This window comes from Podarcis muralis, chromosome 8 (assembly GCF_964188315.1).
Source record: "Podarcis muralis chromosome 8, rPodMur119.hap1.1, whole genome shotgun sequence".
Lineage (NCBI taxonomy): Eukaryota > Metazoa > Chordata > Lepidosauria > Squamata > Lacertidae > Podarcis > Podarcis muralis.
Genome location: NC_135662.1, coordinates 45,211,174 through 45,236,733, shown reverse-complemented (window position 1 = coordinate 45,236,733; position 25,560 = coordinate 45,211,174). Strand labels below are relative to the sequence as shown.

The 25,560-nt window shown below is 45.1% G+C and overlaps 1 protein-coding gene across 1 annotated transcript; it reads right to left on the bottom strand.

Moving 5' to 3' along the window:
- Positions 1–934: 934 nt before the first annotated feature.
- ANKRD29 (ankyrin repeat domain 29) lies at positions 935–24,952 on the bottom strand. Its single transcript, XM_028737177.2, has 10 exons — positions 24,587–24,952; positions 20,584–20,694; positions 19,985–20,083; positions 15,109–15,207; positions 10,111–10,209; positions 8,997–9,095; positions 5,575–5,673; positions 3,171–3,266; positions 2,544–2,642; positions 935–1,294 (listed from the first exon to the last, which is right to left on the bottom strand). The coding sequence occupies exons 1-10, from the start codon at positions 24,620–24,622 to the stop codon at positions 1,211–1,213; spliced, it is 921 nt and encodes a 306-aa protein (XP_028593010.1). The 5' UTR covers positions 24,623–24,952; the 3' UTR covers positions 935–1,210.
- Positions 24,953–25,560: the final 608 nt, after the last annotated feature.

Here is a 25,560-nt window from a genome sequence, read left to right as displayed (position 1 = left end):
AACAGTAGACAAACCAGTTGAGTAAGGGCTTAACCATGCATTATGCTTTTCTTAGATTTAGGAAAACGCTTAATACGCATTGTAAACCATACTTGGATCAATAATTTGAAGGGCAATATACAAACAGATGCAAAGCTCCATGAGATATGCATTAGATAGATAGATGATAGACAGACAGACAGACAGACAGAATCTCTATATAGGAAGATAGGTCTTGAATAAATAAATGGAAAGCATCATTAAGTAGGCAATAAGAAATCTGTCTAGAGATCACCACTAGGTACTTATGTGTGTAGTAAGAATATAATTTAGGAAGTGAGCTTTGGTATTAAAGAACGCTAACAGCTATATCATCCCAATATGACCGGGGCTGGCAGCCTGCAGCCCTAGAGCTGCATGTGACTCTGAGCCTAATCACAGCAGCTCTCTTCTGGGTGTTCAATTCAGCAAGAGGAAGCTGTCCCTCTCCTGACAGCCTACTGGGTAGACAGGAAGACAGACCCAAGGGGGTGGCACCCACTTTGGGCTTTGCTCCCTCCCTGCCAGCATCTTCCTTACCCCCCCCCCACAAGCACCCCCACCCAAAAACCCTGCCCGCCTGCACTGTGACAACTACAATCTAACATGTGATGTGTGCCTTAGCAGGGGAGTGCTGCTGCAAGTAACTGAACATCCCACATTTTTATCAGAAACCTTTATGACACCAGTGAGCAAATGGCCTAATTGGTACCATGACACCAATGGGCTATAAAAGGAGGCTTGAAGCACTATGAGAAACCAAACTGCTAGTGCCCCCGTCTGTGCCATCTGCAGGCCCTGAGAAGGGCTCAGGCCAAACTGGACTTGCCAGAGCACAACTAAAAAGACCTGTGCAACTTTGAATAAGGTCAGGAGGTTTACTTCAAAGAACAGATAATGCTACAGCAAAGGAATATTTCTCTGGAGCAGAAAAAGATTTTATTCAGGAAAGCCACTCACGACCCAGTCTTCCCTGCATCTGAAGCCAGAGACAAAAATCTGGTGAGTGCAGTGGTGTTAGGACCTTAGCAGTGCCACTCCATGGAGAACCCTGACCTTGTTCACAGAGGAAGAGTCAGGGCATGTCGCTTGAGTCTCAGCAAAACATTTCCAGTTCTGCAGGATAACTAGCTTTGCTTGAGGGCGAATATGGGCAGGGCTCATTGGCTCTCTCTTGAGACGCAAAGCTGTATTAGCTCTTTCGGTGCTTTTCTCTGGTCTGCAGAAGCCGTAGGATGCGCTCGTTTTTCGTTAGATCTGAAGGCAATTCGTTTTTCTGGAAACAAGACACGAGTCGGTTGGAAACCAGAGAAAGGACTTTCACCATCTGGTTCTCATGCAGCAGACTTCAAGGAACATCACCCAAAGGAGCATCGGCATTCAACATTCTGCACTGAGCTACATTCAACTGTGGACTCATGCACTTCTCATCAGAAAATATACCAATGCTGTATTACTGAGCCTTTCAGCAGGCTTGTTTAACAGGGACTATAATTCAAAGTTGGCTTGTGAGGAATTACTTAGATTAGGGTGGCTAACGTGGTCCTCTGGTTGTTGCTCGACTACATCCCTGACCACTGACCATGGTGGCTGAGGCTAGGGCCAATGCCATTTGTAGGACTCTGCACTTCCCATCCCCAGGGCAGATCCAAAGGGGTCTTCAGCAAGCTACCCCATCATATTCTAGTGACTTCCCTGGGCTGCTGCAGGACAGCGATTCTGCTTCAAGGAGCACATCAAGACACTGCAAGGAGTGCAAGTTACTGCCTTTCGTTTTCTGGCTTTTAAGTTGAGAGAAAATGAATCAAAAAGATTCTACGATATGGTGAACCTCTGGCCATCCACACCTTGTTGGATTCCAATGCCATCAATCCCAGCCAGCTTGAGCAATGGTCAGAGCTGGTGTTCAGCAACATCTGGAAGACCACATGTTCCCCATCCTTGCTCTATACTGCAGGGATGAATGACTATTAAACATAGATTTCTTTCCAATAAAATCATGATTTGGCACTCATGAGAGCAGGATCAGCTGACACTCAAATTTACATTCAGGCCTCAGTAGCATTTAAACTAGATCTGTAATGAATTGACTTTGGGCCTCCCTTGAGGAGGAAAAATACTATATTGGTCTACACAGATTTGTATTCTAGTATACTGTGGAGGCTCCAGTAAGTTTAAAAGAGGCGGTGGTGCAATTCTGTAATGACAGAAATGTCCAGAAAACCTTATGCCCAAAGAGATTTGTTAGTCTTTAAAGGTGCCAGTTGAAACTTGGATGATTTTGCTGCAACAGGTAACAGAAATACCTTGCGGGATGAAAGTGGTTGATGCAAACAATTTTTCCCAAGAGTTGTGCTGCCCTCTAATGGAAATACACAATATGGAGAATTTATTCTCTGTTTTTGTTCCTAATGTAAAACTTCAGGCTAAAATTACTAAGAATTTCTACGAAGAGATTCATTCAAAGATTGAGACTTTCCTAACAGTTTCAAAGGTCTGACAATCTTAAAACAAAAGCACACTACCTTGTTCCTAAGGAGTGGATCTGCTCCCGCTTCTATGAGTAGTGCTACTGCTTTAGCGCTGCCCCCAAGAACAGCTGCATGGAGAGCTGATGTTCCATTCTAGTATATACAAAAACACAAAATATATCTAAATGCAGATGATGTTGCTAACAACAACAACAACAACAATAATACGTAACTTTTAAATCTCAGGTCTCTTAACAGTGATGCAGCCTTTTCCAACCATTTCCAACAGATGGGTGGGCATAAGAAGACTTTACCCCACCTGAGTTTGAGACATGGCATATGTCAGGCTTCCTCAAACTCAGCCCTCCAGATGCTTTTGGCCTACAACTCCCACGATCCCTAGCTAGCAGGACCAGTGGTCAGGGATGATGGGAATTGTAGTCTCAAAACATCTGGAGGGCAGAGTTTGAGGAAGCCTGGCATATGTAATAGGGAAAAGACCCAGGACCAGGCTCTGATTTATATTAACATCTCTATATTAGAAAAATATTTGAATTAACTTAGGATTTTGAGTCAAACTGAGCAATCTTCTGTGAGAGTCCCACTGAAATTAGTGAAAGCTCCCACAGCATCCAAGAGAACAATGGTTCTGAGCATCCCAAATATTTTCTCAGTACTTGCCTTCAATAAACCAAGTGTAGGAGAGAATTTAAGCAATTCCTCTATAACATCACTATATCCTTTGTTCGCAGCTTTAAGTAAAGCAGTTGTGCCATCCTACAACAGAAAGGAGGAGAGAGAAGAAACATGAATTGAAGATGACCATTTGTCCTGTTTTAGACTTGTCCTTGTATAGAATTCATAAGGGAAGGTTCCTCCCATTCATTATAACCCATTTAGAGCATGTTATTTCTCCCATAAGCAGGCTTTGAGTGTCCTTACTGTACATGATGCCCTTACTGCATGGAGCAGCAGTGCTTTTATGACATCCATACCCTAGCTTTGCAGACTTCAATGTTTAAAAACATTGTCATTGAAACATTCCTAAGACTGTGATCCTATAGTCACTTAATCTAGGAATAGGTCCTATTGAAGTGAGCTAGCAACGTCATTCAGCAAACTGAAGCAATTGGCTCAGGTGGTGAAGCTGGTTAACTTGGGCTTGCGTTCTCTGGTATAGCATGACATGCTTGCTGCCATCAGAAGCCCCCCCCCCTTGCTCCCTGCCTCTCTCAAGAAAGGTTCAGGGGCAATGCATTCCTTGGAGTAAAGCATTCTAGGAGCGATGGCTGAGACTCCCTGTGCCCCTACTGCAGTTTACTACCTAAAACTATTAGGAAAAGGTTTAGAATTACTGTACAATTTCCCTCTAAATAGGGCTTCGGCAACAGCAAACCATAGCAGTGCCATGGGCAGTCTCGCATCCAGCATGCCCAGAATGTTTCACTCGAGGTAGGACCTTGGAGCAGGGAGGTGGAGGGCCTTGCCACTGCTTAAGCAGCAGCAAAATAAATATTAAGTAAGGTTGAAGAGGAGAAAGGGAGAATTGCTACTACCCTTTCCTTCTTTTTATGGCACCAGCTCTGCTTGCTATTGGGCAGCCACCCAGTTGACACCAGCATTGTTACAAGGCAGCATTGAGTCTGGGGTGAATATGGTGTTTCCCCTGGTGCATCTACACAGCCTCAATTTTGCCATTGCTGCTTTACCCTGTACAGGTAAGCTGTATCAATGCTGGTGCCAGGAGGGCAGTCTGCAGTTGTCCCCCCACCACAATGGCTGATATGACCAAAGGAACAGCACGCACATTGCATTTATAGATGTACAACTAAGTGGTTTTAAGGACATACCTAAAAATGTGAAATTCACAAATGTACGCACCACACATATACATAAACTAGGAAGTCATTTACCACCCTTTTCCCGTGATTGTCATTTGTTTTAACTGTTTTTAATTCTAAAATTGTAATCTGCCTGGGACCTGCTGGTGCATAATAATGGTGATGAGGATGATGTCTACAGCTTTCTATTTCATGTATACTTGGTGGCAAATCTGGATTTATGTATTGGGTGAAGCAGCATTTCCCTGACAAGGCCACACAAATTGGCATCTGGCTATTGAAGGCTGGTGGCAGCTTTCCATTCTCCTTGAAGCAACCTGGGGATAACCACGAGACCTGGACATGAAAAGATGTTAGCCTTGAACCGATAAAGGACTGGGAGTCTTGAAAGCCCATCACATTTTTCTTCTTAAGTAGCAGTTGGTAGTTTACTAAACATGAATAATCCTAATCTATTATATTCTACTCATTTGAGTGAACTGTATGTTCAGTGGGCTTTACTTTATTTTGAACAGCAGACCCTTATGAAATCCATCAGTTACCACAGAAGGCTAGTGCTCAAGAAAAAGAACTCTACTGTGCATGCCACATTTGTTAAGAGGTTCTTTAGATCCAGATTATCCTTGATCTTAAACTGAGCCTCCAAAATGCGTCAGCCCTCAAACTTGCCTTCAATGCCAAGGCCATGCTGTGTAATCTATTGAGAAATAACAAATAACCAAGTGGATCTGAGCACTACATCTTTGTCACTAATGACCTACCAATTTTTTCTTAGTAACGTGGCAGAGAGTGACAGGGACCACTCAGAGACAAAGGTTAACTGTTTAATTTACACTTTTATTACCAAGAGGAAAGGGATTGGCTTTTTTCTTAAGTATATTTCTGTGTTCTGGTTTTGTAAAACATCTCCAACTTGGAAACAGAAGAAGCTGTTCCTTCTGTTGTAAGATGCCCCTTGCAATGAGAGATAATTGAGAGGGATGCTAGCCAACCTATTCTGCAGTGCTGACTGCCACAGCACACCAATGGGATGTTCTAGAATATGGGTGGGGAACATGTAGCCCTCCATGGGTTGCTAAACACCAGCTTCCATAATTTCTGATGACTGGCCATGCTGGTTGAAGCTAATGGGAGGTAGACTCCAACAACATACAGGCTCCCAACCCCTGTCCACCATATCACAGAGCACTGCTGACTCCTTTTCTTCTAATATAAAGCCCCCAAAACAAAAGGCAGCTACTCACACTCCTTGTAGCATCTCGTTCTGCTCCTCGGAGCAGCATCACTCGCACTACCTCACTGTGACCCATCTGAGAGGCTATCCACAATGGAGCTGTCCCATCCTTTAAGAAGAAGACGAAATAACATGCAAAACAGGACCCATCAGTTTGATACAGGCAGCACGCTGAACAGCTCTGGCAGCTCACCACAAGATTCTGGCTGGAACTCAAGGACAAAATGAACTTGAATCCTTGATGAAAACCTGTTTTCCCCTGGAGAAGGGACATCGTGTTCAGCTCAGCGTTCAGGGAATGCAAACAGGCAAACAGAATCTATATATTTCAGCATGTCCTTGTGGCTGAATAAAAGTTTGAACAGTGCAAATGAAATGTTCAATAACTTATTAAGATGAAAACAGTACTCTGTATAACAAACAGTATTTTCTCTGTTTTAAACGCCTTAATTAATATCAGATGCTATACCAAAGTTTAAGAAGCAGGAAGTACTGGTTCCTATAAAGCTTAACGCAGACAAGAGTCTATTTTGTTTGTTATCAGGTCATGAAGTGTAGTTCTGTATTCGTTTGAAGGACTCTTTTTAAACAAAAATAATACAGTGCTGATGAGGAAAAACAAGGCTGAGGGAGAGGAGCTTCTTGAGTTTTACTTCCTGTGCCCAATTCAGTTTACAAAAGCCTTGCATCTTCTTCTTTTTTAACAAACCCAAACAGTTTTCCAACCATGGAATATATAATTCTGCTGAGATAAGAAATGAGCTTCTTTATACCTGTAGCTTATACAGGATGCAAATTTAAAACTCTGTACAGTGGTACCTCGGGTTAAGTACTTAATTCGTTCCGGAGGTCTGTTCTTAACCTGAAACTGTTCTTAACCTGAAGCACCACTTTAGCTAATGGGGCCTCCTGCTGCTGCCGCGCCGCCACCGCGCGATTTCTGTTCTCATCCTGAAGCAAAGTTCTTAACCCAAGGTACTATTTCTGGGTTAGCGGAGTCTGTAACCTGAAGCGTATGTAACCAGAAGCGTATGTAATCCGAGGTACCACTGTATTTCAGAAAGGAAATTGCTATTTGTTTTCTACTAGTGACGATGCTGTACAGCAGTTAAATTTTGTGGTTAGCTTGTGTATGTTTTCAACCATGAGTTGGTAAAAATATTGGTTTGTGGATGGTGTCACCAAGCTTTCTTAAATATCAAATGGTAGAATTGGGGAAGATTTGAAATGTTTGTTTCTTGATATGTTCAGTGATGAGGAGTGCAGAGAGAAGAAATGCCATGGTGCACCTATAGCAGCAAAAGCAAACACCTTCATCTGCCCCACCTGCAATAAAATATGTCTCTACAGCCACAGCAGGCACTGTAACTCTCCAGCGGTTTGACTTTACCCACAAAGGCACACTCTTCCACTGTTTTCTGAGACAGACTGATGCCGGCAAATATTAATACAAAGAAAAAATGCAAAGGCTTTCATGGACCTTAGTGGGAACCAAACAAGGCACTTAGGATGCAATCCTGTACACAATTATCCAGGACTAAGTACCACTGAATAGATATCTATATATAGGACTGCAACATTTATTATCTTATCTCATTTCCTGTAAACACTCAGTCTGGAAGTTAACAGCTAGCAAAATTGAGGCAGGTAATTAAGTTCAGTGTCACAAGGTGTCAGTGTTTCCTAGAACTAGTAACCTTAGAAGACTCAACTGCAGTAAACCTGTTAGTTCAGGCCATTACCTTCTGAGTCAACAGTAGATCTGCCAACTGAGGAGGAGACAGGGTTACTTGTGGACTAGATTGCTTTGGGTCCTGTTTATCAAGGTAGCAACTGAAACCCTGTGGACAGGCTGGTGCAAAATGAAAAGAGCATAATGATAGCGGCAGAAATTCCAAAAAGACATGAGGAACAAGGCAATAAATAGTGCATACAATTCTGGTTCCCTTGCCTCAAAAAGGATACTGTGGAACTGGAAAAAGTTCAGATACAGTCAATCAAAGTGAGGCTTAATGTTAAAGAGATTCAATAATGACAAAAGAAGGAAATTTCTTCACACAGTGCAAATTTAAACTATGGAATTCATTCCTACAAGAATTCATTACCACAGCAGGGCTTTCAAGAAGAATAGACAAATGAATGGAGAACAAGGCTATCAGTGGTTACCAGCCACAATGGCTACGGTCTAACGCCACTTGCAGAGGCAGTATGGTTCAGTGGTTGGAACCTGCAGGAGAACAGAGTGCTGTTGCGCTTAGGTCCAGCTTGTGAATTTCTCATGGGGAATTGGTTGGCCTGTGAGAACAGGATGCTGGATGAGATAGGCCTTTGGCCTGATCCTGGAGGGTTCTTCTTATGTTATAGGAATAAGGAAACACAGGGTGCTAACATGATTTTTACACATCCTATAGTTAATTGTGGCTTTGTGTGCCTGGAAATACCGAATGAGAAGGCACGTCACTTGAGTTCATGTTTGTTATCAGCAACCTGTGAATGTAAATGATTAAGGAACCTACTTACTCAGAACCTGCAATTTCCCGCATTTACACCTTCCTCTACTCTTGGTGGAAAATAACCTCTGGTGCAATATAGTTCAGTCAGTAAGTGGCTCTGGACTTAAGCCGGATTTCTGTGGCACTGGGCATTTCCTGTTAGTAGGGATCCTCTTTGAACCCAAGGGCAACAGTCCCTCTTGGGGAACCTTCCTTGGTCCCCATGCCAGTGGTGGGCAGGGCCAAAGCCAAAAATGGGTGGGGAAATGTTACATCCCAGAGCCCTGAAATTGAAGAGGCTTTTTCGCATGTATATACCCAGAGGCTTCCATGCTCAAGCAACAGGCATATTATCCACAGTTGACAGACACCTTCCAGCTGGGCAAAGGCACTCATGATGAGCACAGAAAAGGGTCAGTGAAAAGGTGCAGCCTGAGCAGGGAGCATGGCTTAGTGCCAGACAAAGCCCAAGAGGGCCACATATGGTCCACATGCCTGAGGTTTTCCACCCCTTGTAGCTATTCTGGTCTTGTTGGGGAGATAGAACAAATTTCTTGCCTAACTTTCTGACTTTTGTGTCCTCTAAGGATCCCATGGCACACATACCTCCTTCAACTGTTCCATGGGACAGATTCTAGGAAATACCTATAATCTAAGTAAGAATGCATAACCAGAAATGCCAAGTATTAGAGGAAGTTAAACTACAACCTCGGCAGTCTGTATAGAAAACCCAACAGCAGCACATGTATCCAAATTTGATCAAATATTAACTTCCATATCAAAGGCACACCAATAACTGGAATGTAGTCAGCACCAAGGCACAGCTGGTTAGTCTTTGCACATGAACAGATGAAGGGGGAAATCTAGGCAGTATCAATCTTAAAAATAAATAAGGGAGGGTAACAAACATTGTCTGTGTCTTAACAATGCTGAACATTACCTGCCTTGGCTGGTTGACCTTTGCTCCAGAAGACAGCAATAGCCGAATTAAATCCAGGTAACCACCTTGGGCAGCCAGGAAAAGCGAAGTAGCTCCGTCCTTAATTTTTTAAATAAAATATTTAATTAGCTTTTAAGCTGGCAAAAAAAGATTTCTTAACAGAATCATTGAACTCTTCCTTTCCTCCATTAGCCCACAAGCATAGCAAGACTGCTTATATACTGAATTATCTTTTTCATAACTACCGATACTTTTCTGCAGCATTGATGAACGCAGAAAGCAAGCTTGCTCTTTAATTAGTCTGCTTCCAGTCTTTCATGTAATCAATTTAAAGATTAAACAATAAACCCTGGTGCTTTCTGAGTAATGGTTCCAGCAAATGTGCATTTGAAGTCGGCCTCTTGTGGAAGTCCTTTGCGAGTGCTGCTGAGCAACAGAAGCTGATCAGATTTTTGGTTTTAAGAACAACTTCCTTTCAATCATTGCTTTAAAGTGCATTACATATTTCATATCCTATCCAAAAGTGCTATTTGAAGCAGCACACATGCTTCTCCTACGACCAGGTGGGCAGCAGCAACAGCAGGTGGGAAAGGAGAATCTCTACCACCCTCTCCCCTGCTGCCACCCACCGACTCGCAGGAGAAGTACGTGAGATGCTTCAAACAGCGCTTAAAGGCAGCCCCCACATTCCAGTTCCAGCATGGAGGGCTGCCTTTAAGTGCTTCTCAAAAGAGCTGTTTGAAGTAGCTGCCCCTCTCCTGGGCTTGGGTGCACAAGAGAACCCTCTGCAGGGAAACTTCATAAAAGGCAGTTTCCATTATTCCCAATCTCCATGTGCAATATTAAACATGTACAGCTTATAATTTTGCTTTCTCATTCTGTGTAATGTGTAGAATGGCTCAAAGTGTAAGGAGGAGCTGGCATACTGGGCAAGCTTTGAATTTTCCACCAACTCCTTTCCAGCACGTATAGTAGCACAGAAACACCAGTTCCAGAGCACTCTGCTTTCTCATTAACAGAAAAAATGAATCCCGGAAAGGTTTCCTTAAACCTTGAACATTCCAGGGGAAAGGGAGGGTCAGAATGGCTGAAGGCCAACTTCAAGTAAACTCACATAAAGCTGATCGTGAACGTTGGCACCGTGCTTCAGCAATGTTTCCACCACTCTCATGTGCCCATACTGACACGCAGCTAACAGAGCAGTGCCTCCATCCTGCAAGGGGGTGGGGGAGTAAAAAGAAAGCACAGAATAGGCATAAGTGAAGGGGGAAAGACAAAGGCTATAGAATACCACCTACGTCTTGCATTTCAATGCAATACAATAATAGCAATGAAGAAATCAAACGGAAGTTCTGCAGATAATGCCAGGGGAAGCTGCTGGCAGTGGCAGAATTTAAGCCAGAGCTTTCCCAACTTTTCATGTTGGTGACACACTTTTTAGATATGCATCATTTCACAACACTGTAATTCATTTTCACATCATTTCGCGACGCAGTAATTCAGTTTTACTATCAAGCCAGAGGTTAAACTAACCCCTTTCCATCCCCTGGAGGAGTGTGGGGAGCGTTCTCACGACACACCTACATACTGCAGCCAACACACTAATATGTCATGAGACACAGTTTGGAAGGCTCTGATTTAAGCCCTGGCCTTGGAACAAGAACTTTGGGAGGAATACGTATCTTGTTGAGGGCTTAATAAATATTCAAAGACTCATAGAACTGTAGAGTTGGAAGCGACCCTGTTTAGTTCACAATGAATGGAAACTGTCCCTATATGTGGCTATCAATCCTACCGCTGAACAACACATAATTCCCATATACAGTCATACCTCAGGTTGAAGTAGCTTCGGGTTGAGCATTTTCGGGTTGCGCTCCACGGCAACCTGGAAGTAACAGAACGCGTTACTTCCGGGTTTTGTCGCTCGCGCATGCACAGATGCTCAAAATAACGTCACGCGCATGCACGGAAGCGGCGAATCACGACCCACACACGCACAGACATGGGTTGCGTTCGCTTCAAGATGCGAACGGGGCTCCGGAACGGATTCCGTTCGCATCCAGAGGTACCTAAAATGTGAAATTCTGAACATGGCTTTTTCTGATAACTTGTCCACACTATATTACTTCAAACAGCTGTCACTTATAGTTTCCAGCAACATTCCCCATCCAAGGATTTGATATCCAGGGTCTCTTCAAACAGGAAAGCACTTTTCTTCTTTCCTCCAGCATGAACTTGGCTTTCTTCTTCTTCTTGGACTTTAATGGTCTTGCTGCAAAGTCACAGGCCCTGTTATACTGGCTATGACATTATGACTTCTTAATTACAGTCATTCATGAAGTTTGGTATCTACACCCTCCCTGTGGAAAGCCCTCCCTTCAGATGTCAAGGAAATAAACAACTATCAGACTTTTAGAAGACATCTGAGGGCAGCTCTATTTAGAGAAGTTTTTAAGGACTGATGTTTTTATTATGGTTTTAGTTATGTTGTAAGCCACCCAGTTGCTGAGGAAACCCAGCCAGAAGAGCAGGCTATAAATAACAAACACGCCCCTAAACATTTTGTGAATCTAAGTTTGGCCTCATTGAGAGGCAGTATTTCAATACTGCATGAGTAGGAAAATGAGAGTACCCCTAAACATTTTTTTTTTAGAAAAAAAGCACTGATTACAACAGACATCCATAAAATCACTAGCACTGGATCCCAACAATTTTTTTGTTCCAAAAGTCAGCCCCCACCCCTGCCAACATGTTAGCTCAGTTGGTTAAAGTGTGGTGCTGATAACACCAAGATCACAGATTTGATCCCTGTACTGGCCTATTCCTGCATTGCAAGCAGTTGGACTAGATGATCCTCAGGGTCCCTTTCCAACTCTATAATTCTATGAGATGTCATGTAAAACAAAACTGTGTCAGTTTCTTGAAGTAAGGCCTGCCCTTTCACACATCATGCAGTTGGGAACTGGGAGGCACAATTAAAAGAGAAAGCAAGTCGAAGGAAGTGAGCCATCCTGCCTCCTGGTTGTCTATTTCCAGGACATCTCCTTCCTTTTTTTACTTTTTTCTCTTAGCAGGGCTTTTGAAGCCTGGCTGAGGGAAAAGTGACATTACTGGCGGGGGCAGACGTAAAAGAGGTAAGCAGTGGGGGGCGGGTGTTATTTATTTAACACATTTTTATCCAGCTCCCCAGCTGCAAAGCCTCAAAGCATGGTTTGCAGATGGATTTTACAAAGAGGATATTCCATGCAAACATGACACAAAAGGAAAAAAGCATGGGGGGAGGTAAAAACACTATTAAAGTTGGCTGAGATGGAAACAGTTCAGCTGGTCTGTCAGCAATGGAAAGAGCCGTTTTGACCCATTTCTACCAAGTTCCCACAGGTGAAGGCTGGTAGTTGTAGCACCACGGAGAGCTGCCAGTGAGCAACTTGCTCTCACAGAGGTTCTGAGATCTGTAACAAATCCACTTTAAAAAAAGAAACAGACCATTTTCTGGACAGGAAGGTGGTAGAGACAAGCACTGAAAAGTGTGAAATGAACAAACGATTAACTGGAAAACGTATAAAACACCCTGCAGGCAAATCAGGAGGAATGCTCATTCCTACACTTAAGACATTTCTCTATTCCTCCTCATCTAAAAAGTAACAACAAGCACTGCTTCCTAGGGAAGGTGTTTCACATTCCTCATCATTTTTTGTACTGGATGCAGTTGTTTATGTTAACTCTGGAACAATTTTGGCTACATCTGTAGGGAATTAGAAGCTGAGGCTGCACTGCTGTCTCTGGCAAATACGCTGGAAATTCCGAGAAATGAAAACCATCCTGGCACAATTGCACATCAGCAAATCAAAGCAGAGACTTTTGCATAATGCTGGCGTTACGCATGCGAGGTCTTTTCAAACCAGAAAAGCCAAGGCAGAAATCATATTGCTGATGCTGTGCATTTCACGACAATAATGACAATGGGTTTCAGCTATTGCAAAATGCTTTTTTTTTTTTTAAACAAACCAACATGCAGTGCAATGTGCTACAAAGAGCTGTGCATGCTCTCTAATTTTTCTGGTTCCCTGCTGCAGTCCTCCCCCCGCCCCCACATGCACATCCCAATAACACTACTTTGGAATATTACTATTGCCTTGTTACTGTGCAATCTGGAAGGAAAGCAAAAGCCAATCTCTCCTGACTACCTACCCAGCCACATGAATGCAGAAGGCTACATCCTTATGTACACCACTTAAGACCTTGGATAATTAAGCGGTATATAAACAGCAAAAATACTGTGCATGCCTTAATGTGCGAGAATGCTACCTTTTACTCTCTCCCTCTCTCTCACTGGCACTGGCTGACTTATTATAGATTTTCATATTACATTAAGTCCTGAAAAGAAATACGCACAATTCTCATCTCTCTTGCTTTTGATCTTCCAGGGCAAGCGTTTGCAAGGGGGAAGCGTGTGCAGAGTTTGATAAGTTTCCTGCTTTTACATTAGATCTGGACTCTAAACCATGGCTAACCTCAACCAGTTTGCTGAAACAAACCAGCTTCATAATTATGATCATCCACAAGTTTGAGAGGTTCGGATGACACAACCAGCTGTGGTTAATAAAGGGGGGGGGGGGTGAAGAAAAAGCTTCCAAACTCCTCCTTGCACCACAGCAGAGCCAAAGGCTCAGCTAGGCTCATTCTCATCATGCTAAATTATTGTGTGATGTTCAAGCTGGCCAGAGCCTCAGCTTTGGTTCACTACATGTATGAAATAAATAAAAAACAAGGTTTTGGTGAGGGTGAGGGAAAGAACTCCAGACGTAAAAACAGCGATACATCGGGTTAAGTACTTAATTTGTTCCGGAGGTCCGTTCTTAACCTGAAACTGTTCTTAACCTGAAGCACCACTTTAGCTAATGGGGCCTTCCGCTGCCGCCGCACCGCCGGAGCACAATTTCTATTCTCATCCTGAAGCAAAGTTCTTAACCCGAGGTACTATTTCTGGGTTAGCGGAGTCTGTAACCTGAAGCGTATGTAACCTGAGGTACCACTGTAAATGTAACAAAACAAGTTCAACACAGTTTTGTGCACTAGGCTGGAATACTGTCATTCGGTAGTATGCAGCTAAGTTTTACTCCGAGGAGAACCACTGAAATTAACAGACATGACTAAGTTAGGTCCATTAATTTTAATGAGTCTACTCTAAGTAAAACTTAATTGGATACCACCCTTGTTTCCGAGACTAACGCAGCCACAGACTCTTAAGTCCCATAAAACTAAGGACAGGAACTGGTGCTTCAGTTCCGTGGATCTGTCCTTCCTTAGCACTCTAAGATCTCTTCCAAATCTGAGCACTTCCGTGCTTTGTTTGCTTCCGTTCAGTTAATTCAGTGAGAAATTGTTTTAACAGGTGGCCAACAGCAAGAGTTGATGGGGAAATTGCCCTACATTCAATTATTCCCTAATATGAAGAATATAGCGCAAGAGTAGAAAAGGTGAAGGTGAGACGAGTGCATTTTGCATGAGCCATAGGTGATTTCATGCTAGCACAAAGAAACAGATTTTGCCTAAAGCAGTTGTGCAGGTGGCATTGACTACAGAAAGGAGTCAGTTCTTTCACAATTCAGGCCACGGTCATCTGACAGCCTAAAGCACATGAGTTATTTAGTCTTATCTTGGCAGGTATACAGTAGCTACTCCTGTCATGTTAAACATGAAATGACAGCATCTTTTCAAGAAAATCCAGCTGCCTGAGTGCCTGCAGCTGTAAATTCCATACAACTTGACTTCCAAGCAGAGTGGCCTCTTTCTGTCTTTCTTTTTTTCCATTTTAGATATTGCTTCTTGCAATATCTAAATGCTACTGGGTAGCATAAAAGAGACAACCAATCTGGTCAGCTTTGGTTCTGCCCTTTTGCAACGGAAAGAGTAAAAATTATTAGGAAATGGAGCAGCACTTGTACAATGAAAGTGGAGCAGTAAAAGCCTGAGCCGAACATATGTCCTGCCAGAGAACTGTGTGGCAAGAAGCAAAATTATATCATGGGCCTCTCGCTTGCTCTCCATGCCAAATCCCTGCCTGCCAAAATTCATCATCGTGGTGTTAAAGCCAAGCACAATCTCTTACTTTGGTTTTAAATTCTGTGGAGGCTCCATACTCAAAGAGAAACTTCACAATATCGTTGTGACCTTGTTGTGCAGCAAAGAACAGGGCAGTGGCACCAGACTGAAAAAGAGAAACATAAAGCATAAAGGGATCAGGTATGTAGGTAAATTTTATTTAATCTACATAACAGTGTCTTTTAAAACCTTATTTTAAAGTTGGTAATGCTTGAAATGTGCAAATCCAAATTCTCATATCTAGCAGCAGCTGCTCTTCAGTTAAAACATTCCCACATGGTTCTATTCTGGAAGATTCCAGGACAGCCTTCCCCAACCATTGTGCCCTCCAGTTGTATTGGACTACAACTCCCATCACTCCCAACCAACACTTAAAAAAATAATAATTAAACTTTCAAAATGAGTAACAAAGCCAAAATTCAAGATACTACTTTTCATAGCTTGGGGATGGAACAACTGAGAAAACAACCTGTTAAATTTCTGTAACACAGCTGTGAGGGAAAAGGAAGGCAGCGGCCTAGTATACACATAATGTTAAACCATGGTTTAGTTAGTGCTATGCGCACATGACTTGGGTTGCACGCTTCCCCCTCCCTTTTTCTCCTCCTGCATGACAGTGGGGAGAGCTTCTGAAGCCAGTTTCATAACCCATGATTTGATGTTGTATTATAACCATTCTAGAATTTGTTTTAAACCACAATCCCAAATTATCTAGAAGAGTTTGGATTTGATATCCCGCTTTATCACTACCCGAAGGAGTCTCAAAGCGGCTAACAATCTCCTTTCCCTTCCTCCCCCACAACAAACACTCTGTGAGGTGAGTGGGGCTGAGAGACTTCAGAGGAGTGTGACTAGCCCAAGGTCACCCAGTAGCTGTATGTGGAGGAGCGGGGAAGCGAACCTGGTTCACCAGATTACGAGTCCACCACTCTTAACCACTACACCACACTGGCTCGAGGAACAAATACATTGAACCGTTTACCAAGTGGTTAGCTACAAAAGCATGCATGCAACCATATGGCAAACCGGCCATCTGTACATCAAACGGGATACATTAAAATAAGTTTAGCGAGATCTGTTGCTATGCCTTCCCCTTGTTGAAGGAACACTTCAAACGAGATTCTCAGAGTTAGGTCAAGTGGACATGCTAGCTTTATTCTCCTAGGTCTCTTTATCAGATGCTTAAGTACACTGAGATAATGGAGCTGCTCACATACATTAAGGGCTTTGTTGGATGAAAGCCTCATACCAGCAACTTCTAAAGCAAGTCTAACCATCTTTAAATTCATCTAGGAAAACTCCTATTATCCACCAGTAGATCTGGTAATGTTGCAATTTGCAGATGTCATCAAAGGGACCACTATCCTAATTCTAGGTAACCAAGACAGGTATACACACATATTTTGTAAATAGATGAGAATTGTGTCATCCTTTAGACATATACCTGTTTTCTGTTATCAGGAAAAAATGACTCCAGGCTCCTGGTGCACTATCAAGATGCTAAGTTTCTGAATAATTCTAATGCAGGCCTAGACAGACCACTTACAGTGGTGCCTCGCAAGACGAAATTAATTCGTTCCGCAAGTCTCTTCGTCTTGCGGTTTTTTCGTCTTGCGATGCACGGTTTCCCATAGGAATGCATTGAAAATCAATTAATGCGTTCCTAGGGAAACCGCCTTCAGACCAGGTCCGGGGACAGTCTGTCCCCGGACCTCTTCTGAAAGCTGGGGGGGGGGGGGGAACAAGGGCTTTTCTTCCCACCCCCAGCATTTTAAAAAACCCCGGGACAGCGGAGGACTTCTCCGCTCTCCGAGGCGATTTAAAAGCCCCTGGGAAGGCAGGCAGGGGGGACAAAGACTTTCGCCCCCCGCCCGCCTTCAGAAGGTGTTCCCGCCCCCGCCCCGCTTCGGAACAGCTTTCCGAAGTGGGGCGGCTGGGGCAGGTGTCCCCGCCCCCCCTCCCCACTTCGGAACAGCTTTCCGAAGTGGGGCGGCTGGGGCAGATGTCCCCGTCCCCCCTCCCCGCTTCGGAACAGCTTTCCGAAGTGGGGCGGCTGGGGCAGATGTCCCCGCCCCCCCTCCCCGCTTCGGAACAGCTTTCCGAAGTGGGGCGGCTGGGGCAGATGTCCCCGCCCCCCCTCCCCGCTTCGGAACAGCTTTCCGAAGTGGGGCGGCTGGGGCAGGTGTCCCCGCCCCCCCTCCCCGCTTCGGAACAGCTTTCCGAAGTGGGGCGGCTGGGGCAGGTGTCCCCGCCCCCCCTCCCCGCTTCGGAACAGCTTTCCGAAGTGGGGCGGCTGGGGCAGATGTCCCCGCCCCCCCTCCCCGCTTCGGAACAGCTTTCCGAAGTGGGGCGGCTGGGGCAGATGTCCCCGCCCCCCCGCCCCGCTTCGGAACAGCTTTCCGAAGTGGGGCGGCTGGGGCAGGTGTCCCCGCCCCCCCTCCCCGCTTCGGAACAGCTTTCCGAAGTGGGGCGGCTGGGGCAGATGTCCCCGCCCCCCCTCCCCGCTTCGGAACAGCTTTCCGAAGTGGGGCGGCTGGGGCAGATGTCCCCGCCCCCCCTCCCCGCTTCGGAACAGCTTTCCGAAGTGGGGCGGCTGGGGCAGGTGTCCCCCCCCCTTCGGAACAGCGTTTTAAAATGCTGGGGGTCGGGAGCGAAGCGCTGCCGACCCCCAGCATTTTAAAATCTCCCCGTGTCCCGGGAAGATTTTAAAATGCTGGGGGTCGGGCTGCCGACCCCCAGCATTTTAAAACCTTCCCGGGACACGGGGAGATTTTAAAATGCAGGGGGTCGGCAGCGCTTCGCTCCCGACCCCCAGCATTTTAAAACCTCCCCGGGACACGGGGAGATTTTAAAATGCTGGGGGTCGGCAGCGCTTCGCTCCCGACCCCCAGCATTTTAAAACCTTCCCGGGACACGGGGAGATTTTAAAATGCAGGGGGTCGGCAGCGCTTCGCTCCCGACCCCCAGCATTTTAAAACCTCCCCGGGACACGGGGAGATTTTAAAATGCTGGGGGTCGGCAGCGCTTCGCTCCCGACCCCCAGCATTTTAAAACCTTCCCGGGACACGGGGAGATTTTAAAATGCAGGGGGTCGGCAGCCCGACCCCCAGCATTTTAAAACCTCCCCGGGACACGGGGAGATTTTAAAATGCTGGGGGTCGGCAGCGCTTCGCTCCCGACCCCCAGCATTTTAAAACCTTCCCGGGACACGGGGAGATTTTAAAATGCAGGGGGTCGGCAGCGCTTCGCTCCCGACCCCCAGCATTTTAAAACCTCCCCGGGACAGAGACTTCTCTGCTGTCCCTTGGAGATTTTAAAATGCTGGGGGTCGGCAGCGAACGCTTCGCTCCCGCCCGCCAGCATTTTAAGATCGCCCCCGGCAGGCGGGGGGAAGGCAGGCGGGGGGAGCAAAGACTTTTGCCCCCCGCCGGCCTTCAGAAGAGGTCCTCTTCTGAAGGCCGGCTGTGGGCGAAAGTCTTTGCTCCCGACCGCCAGCATTTCCCTATGGGCTTTCGTCTTGCGATGCAAGCCCATAGGGAAATTCGTCTTGCGAAGCGCCTCCAAAACAGAAAACCCTTTCGTCTTGCGGGTTTTCCGTCTTGCGAGGCATTCGTCTTGCGGGGTACCACTGTATTTGCTACTGAAGGGAATTCTGATATCACCAACTCAAGCTTGCCACTCCTTCTTCTCATAAGGTATCTGTGCATTTAATATCTGCATGACAGATAAAAAATTAATGTGTGAAGCCTTTCCCAGTGCTGAGATGCCTTGATAAGAAAATCTCTACCTGTTGCATTTCTACCTGTCATACAGCTATGCAAAAAAGAGGAGCCCTACCATGGAGAAGGTGGCAACTTTCACTGGTGATTAACTTTCTCTCTGAGTTTAAAAAGCAACAGTGAGAGCTGCAATTAAAAGCTGTGCATACAAACAGGATATGTTAAAATGAGGATGTGGTTGTCACTATATCCTGTAGTCCTTTTGAGACAGGCACTTAAAAGGCTGTTAGGAAAGAAGTTGATTAAAATGCTATAATGATGGAGAAGGATGAGAAGCACCATCCTGGGAGAATAGTAACCTCCAATTGTCAGGCCAAGTCTGAGTTGAACTACACTGCTTGCTGTTTAATGGCAAATGATGTCTCCTGCTTGTACAGAAGCCAGATAAGAGGCTGACAACCCTACAGCAAGAGATTGATATCCTGGTTGCAAGTAACCAAGGAAATTCAAAATATCAACTCCACTATTCTGACTCATTTCTGTGTTCTGTCATCAGTCAAAGATACTGGCCGTGTTTACACAATTTAATCCTGGCTTAATTGGCTAGGTTATGTATGACCTTCATGTACCTCCAGCTACCCCTTTTGCTCTTGCTAGCTCCCCACAAGCGAAGAAATAAACCAGGAAGCTGCAGTTAATCCGAGTTTCCTGTTAAGTGCAAACTGGGGTCTTAAGGTGGATTCCAAACAAGCCAAGATTCAAAAGCCAACTTTAAATTAAATGAAAGTTGACTTCCTAATCCTCTTCTTTAGAAGCCATCAATGTGTTCCTGGCTTATATGAAATGGAAATCTATGGTTAATTTGAGCTTCCTGGCTTGCTTTTTGTGGGGTTTTTTTGCATAGGGACTGTATACAAGTACACAACGCATATCATGGCTTATTACATCAGGAACTGATCGTACTAACTAGGGCATTGTGATATCCTATTGCTCATCTTTGGGGGCCCTTAGCGGTATCTACTAACCAGGACCCAAACTTGCTGACCGCATAAATGTCACTCATTGCATACAGCCATAAGTTCTCACAATAAAATAGGTCTTGAATCTTGCATTTTGGCCTAGTCTTTCTTGCAATCCCATTTAAAATTAAGAATTCTACCATACCTCTCTCTGAAGGTTGATATCAGCTCCTTGCAGCACCAATTCTCGCACGCATTCTTTGTGACCATAGTACGATGCTACCATAAGCGTTGTTGAACCAAGCTGGGCATAAAGAAATACAAACTAATTATCTTAAAAATAGGATAGAAAGCCATGCAAACCTGAAGGCTGTATATAATTTCTCTGCACCTGCTCAATAGAGAAGGGAAGGCCTTTTGGCACACGCAAAATGCTTTGTGACCCCTGCTGAGTAACTATTGAAAGTTCCCATACTTTGAGCACAAGAGGATGCTAGGGTTTGTGGCTTCTGTGCAAAATGTATCCCAGCACTCCAGATCAGCGAGTCTTGATTTTCTGCCGAAATATGTTGGAGGGTTTGCAAACTGTTGGAAGGTGTGCAAACTGCTTTTTAAGAAAAATAAAAGCGCAAGGGGAGTCCCAGTCATGTAACTGCCATGTAACGTGTTGTTTGACTCCTGCTTTTGAGCACACTCAGTATGAAGAAAATAATGCATTCATGTCAAGTTTCCCCACTCTGCCGCTAGACCAGATTATGCAAACAGATGCAAATCATCTGTTCCTGTCATGCACAAAGTCCTTACACTGTCTTTGCAGTCCACATCCACACGCCCACTGTTCAATAGCAGCTGGAGAAGTGCCAAGTTTCCTTTCCTCGCAGCCCAAAACGCAGCATTTGCAAGTGGTGTCTCCTTCTGTTAACAAAACCAAAATGCAACAAAAATCAGATTATTCTGTACAAACGTGGGGATATCTGTGAAGTCTTGCTAGTAGGGATCTTTTTTCTTCTTTCCTGGCAAGGGCCCTTTGCTTTTAACCGTGCATGTTCTCTGCTTTGTTTTCTTAAGTGGTTAACAGAAACACAGCTGTTCAGCAAAGGAAAGCTGCTCTCCACCCATTTGACTCTCGAAGAACACCTTCTTACCCTGTGGGTATTGGGCCTACACACTAATGCAAGCATAGAGTCATTATTTTATGCTCTAGAACATAGCTTTCCAAACTGTGTGTTGTGACACGTTAGTGTATCGGCTGCAGTGTATAGGTATGTCACGCGAACGCTCCCCAGGCTCCTCCTGAGCCTGGAAAGGGGTTAGTATAACCTCTAGTTTGATAGTAAAACTGAATCACTGTGTTGCAAAATGATGCAAAACTGAATTGCTGTGTCGCGAAATTATGCATGTCTAAAAAGTGTGTCACCAACATGAAAAGTTTGGAAAGCTCTGCTCTAAAAAGACCACACATAGCACACTAACCTGGCTCAACACCCTTGGTCACAAAAGGGTGGATAAGATATGCATCAGAACAGAAAGGGATCAGACCATTGTGAAACAAGCACACAAGAATAGTTTTTAGGGCAAAACCCTATATTCAATATACAGCAGCTAAAGGTAAAGGTACCCCTGACCGTTAGGTCCAGTTGCGAATGATTCTGGGGTTGCAGCGCTCATCTCGCTTTACTGGCCGAGGGAGTACAGCTTCCAGGTCATGTGGCCAGCATGACTAAGCTGCCTCTGGCGAACCAGAGCAGTGCACGGAAACGCCGTTTACCTTCCCATCGGAAGGTACCTATTTATCTACTTGCACTCTGACATGCTTTCGAACAGCTAGGTGGGCAAGAGTGAGGACCGAGCAACAGGAGCTCACCCCGTTGTGGGGATTCGAACCACCGACCTTCTGATCGGCAAGCCCCAGGCTCTGTGGTTTAGACCACAGCACCACCCGCGTCCTTCATTCAGCAGCTAAGGGGGCATAAAATCTGGCAGAACCAACACCCTGCTATGCTAGAGGAACACAAGCTACGTTGTCATGCTGGTGGAAAGGCTAAAATGAGGCAGAGTCATAGTTAGCCATGTGGCAACCTAGAGAAGGAACAATGCAATTCCACCGCACCCTGTGTGTCTCAAGATCATGGCCATGAATTCCAAAGGGCTGGGCTTTAAATATTCAGATAATCATTCAGTGCAGTGACTCAATTAAAATGTTTTAATCAATTAAAAAGTTGTTGCTTGTGAATCACAAAACAGATTAGATGTTTTAAATATTACAATTACAATACATGGCAGGTGTCACCTTAGAAGAGGAAACCCTCTCTCTCTTCTACACAGGAGGGAATGCTTCTTCTAAAATGAAGCTGGATGTGACACATGTGCATCTTTTCCAAAAACAGAGACCGGGGGTGGGTGGGTTCTATTGTTTTACTCCTATACAAATTTATGTCGATTTTAATCAACCAACCAACCAAAAATAATAAAATTATCTGGGTAAAAGCTTAACAAAGGGCATAAGGAAAAGATAGATCCTCTCCAGATGACATAATTGTTGTTTTTAGGGGAATGTTGAGATGTTGCCCATTTCCTGAGGAAAATCCAACTACTCTGTCTCTGGAAAAGCTTATTTTCTCTGAATTCAAACTACTATGTCATTCCCTACAAAAAGCTTCGTATCTTTCTGTCATTGTGCTTGTTTTTTCTTCTTCTTTGGAAGCTTGTGCACTTTAGCTTTCCAGCACTCCAATAATAAGCCCTCATAAAAAAACACAATCATACAAATGAACAAAATGTTCTGCAATAAGATGCAGGTTGAAGAGAAATATTAAATATTTGCAAACAGCATCAAACTTGAAAGTATCTGTTTAAAGAAACAAGAATACAGTGGTACCTCAGGTTAAGTACTTAATTCGTTCTGGAGGTCCGTTCTTAACCTGAAACTGTTCTTAACCTGAAGCACCACTTTACCTAATGGGGCCTCCCACTGCCGAAGCACAATTTCTGATCTCATCCTGAAGCAAAGTTCTTAACCCGAGGTAATATTTTTGGGTTAGTGGAGTCTGTAACCTGAAGCGTATGTAACCCGAGGTACCACTGTACATGAACTGCATAATATAGAGACCAATGAGCACACTTTCAGGTGAACCTTTCTGTTTATCAATTGTCACCTGTTTTCTGATGAGTTATAATCCTCCTCTCTTTTATGTACTTGGGTGAATTATGTGGATTTAGGCTTCTTACTGCAATCCTTGAAGTCCGGCCTATCTTAATTTATTACCACCCTAGTACAATAACATGCTCTCTCTGACTAAACAGCATAACCAAGGAGGAACAATTGACAAGCATCACCTTCATTTTTCAGAACTATTACTCAGAATTTTCAGCTAAAAGGATCAAGTAACAAGGAACGGGACAGATCCCTGCCTGAGACACGGGAGAGCCACTGCCAGCCAGTGGAGAAACTATTGATGGAAATGTACCAGGGATCTCACTCAGATAGGGAATCCTATGGCCAGTGCACATGTCTACAGAATGGGGCAAGGCTATGCAGTGCAACACTTTCAACTTGTTTTTTCAATATGTGACGGGGGCAGGAAGTTTGACAGCACCCCCTTGCATAACACAGCCTCAAATTTCATACAATATAATACAGTGGTACCTCGGGTTACATACGCTTCAGGTTACAGACTCCGCTAACCCAGAAACAGTACCTCGGACTAAGAACTTTGCTTCAGGATGAGAACACAAATCATGCTCTGGTGGCGCAGTGGCAGCAGGAGGCCCCATTAGCTAAAGTGGTGCTTCAGGTTAAGACAGTTTCAGGTTAAGAACGGACCTCCGGAACGAATTAAGTACTTAACCTGAGGTACCACTGTAGTGAGCAAAAGTGGGCGTGGGCAGACATAAAGATACAAGAGAAAGGGCCTTTTTGGTTGTGGCATGTAAAATATGCAATGCTCTGTGGAGGGAGGCCAACTTGGCTCCTTGTTCCTTGCATTCTGGCCAATGGCAGAAGCCAACTTGTTTCAGCAGGTGCTTGGCTGCACACAAACTGAAATTATTATAATCCACAGTTCATTACTTTAATTGCTATGTTAAAACTATTATTTTTTCAGTCTGTGTTGGTTTTGCTGTGAGCTGCCTTGAGACTTCCTGAATTACTTCTGAGGTAAAAAGTATCAGGAATATTAATAATAAATACAAAAATAATTCAGCGCAAACTCTTTTCTCTATACAGCATCCTCGGACATGTTATGTCTGCGTTGTGCAGAAAACATCTCCTCCTCCAACACTGCTCCACACAGGGCATGTTTCTGATGCTAGGTCTCATCCGCCACACAGCACGTGCAGTAGTTAGCAGGAGAAAAGAGGAGTGCTTTTGTGCATGGACAGAGAGCTTTCCCCTCACCACTCAACATGGCCAGCCTTCGCACATCTGGGATTAGTGGGTGAAAGGCTTCATCCTGAAGTGGACGGCACCGCTCAGTTTAAAACACACACACACACAGAGAGACTCAGTCTCAAACAGAGCCTGAAAATAAATGCCTCGCCCACACTCCACATGCTTAACCTTTCAACACTCCCCCACCCCGATCGCCGTTTAATAAAAAGCAAACATTGCTTTAGCCAGCCACCTGGTTCCCGCCAGCTGCATTGGCGCTTAGGAGAAAAGAGAGGAGCCCAGCTTGCCCCGCAAAGCCAGAGGCAGCCGCTGAGCCAGGCCTGCCATGGCATCTGCAGTGATAACGGGTCACAGCCGCAGGAGAACTTGGAAGATGATGAAGGAGCCGAACAGCAGCGCGGCTGGGGAAAAGCTTACCTTGAAGGACATGGTGAGATCCCCAAAGCGGTTCATGCCTGCCAAACCCAGCGAAGCCGCATCGCTTCCCCAGCAGCACTTCCTTCCCAGGCCTTCCCCGGCGTCGGCACGACAGCGATCATTGGCTCGCCTTGCGGAGCCGCTGGAGCAGAGCTGGCTGCAGGGCTGCAGGCGGCGGCAGCAGCAGCAGCACCGCGCCCGAGCCGGCGTCTGAGTAAGAGCCGCGGCAGTCTGCCAGCCAGCCAGGCAGCAGCAGCAGCAGCACGAGGCCTGCTCTCCTTCGCAGCTTGCACGCTTTGCCCTCTCATCATTGCCCCCTCGGAGAATTCCCTCGCCCGCTTAGGTTACACCGCAAGCGGCTGACCTAGCAACTATGGTGTATTGATATGCAGCCGGGCGTTGAGAAGCGCGCGCTCGTGCTGGGCGTCGCACGTTGCAGCAGCACTTTGCTAAGCGAGAGATTTGGCTCTGCGCCTAAATGAGGGTAGACAGAAGGAAGGCAAAAAAAAAAGTGCAAGGAGGCCTACTGGCCGTGGTGTGTGCACGCGCAAATTTCACTTGTGTGAGCTGATCAATACCTTTATTAGGATTTCTTGAAAAGGCTGAAAAAAGGTTACTTCTTCGAGAGCTTTGAGTCCTGAAGCACGGGGAAAAATTCTGCCTGAGAGTGTGGAGACACACACACACCCTCTCCAGGCAGACAAGCTGTATTAAGGATTCCAGGAATATTGGGGAAGGTAGTTTGTTAAGAGTGCTGGGAATTGTATACACACTACAGTTCCCAGGATACTTGGCCGGTTCCCCCCCCCCATCAGGGTTTCCGAAACTTGCCTAGAACAGACCTTCAGTGGGCGTGGCTTGAAGGGCCTCAGCTTCTTTACAACCAAACTTGGACTACAACTCCCATCACCCCTAGCTAGCAAAGATGATGGGAACTGTAGTCCACAAAACCAGCTGGAGACCCAAGTTTGGTG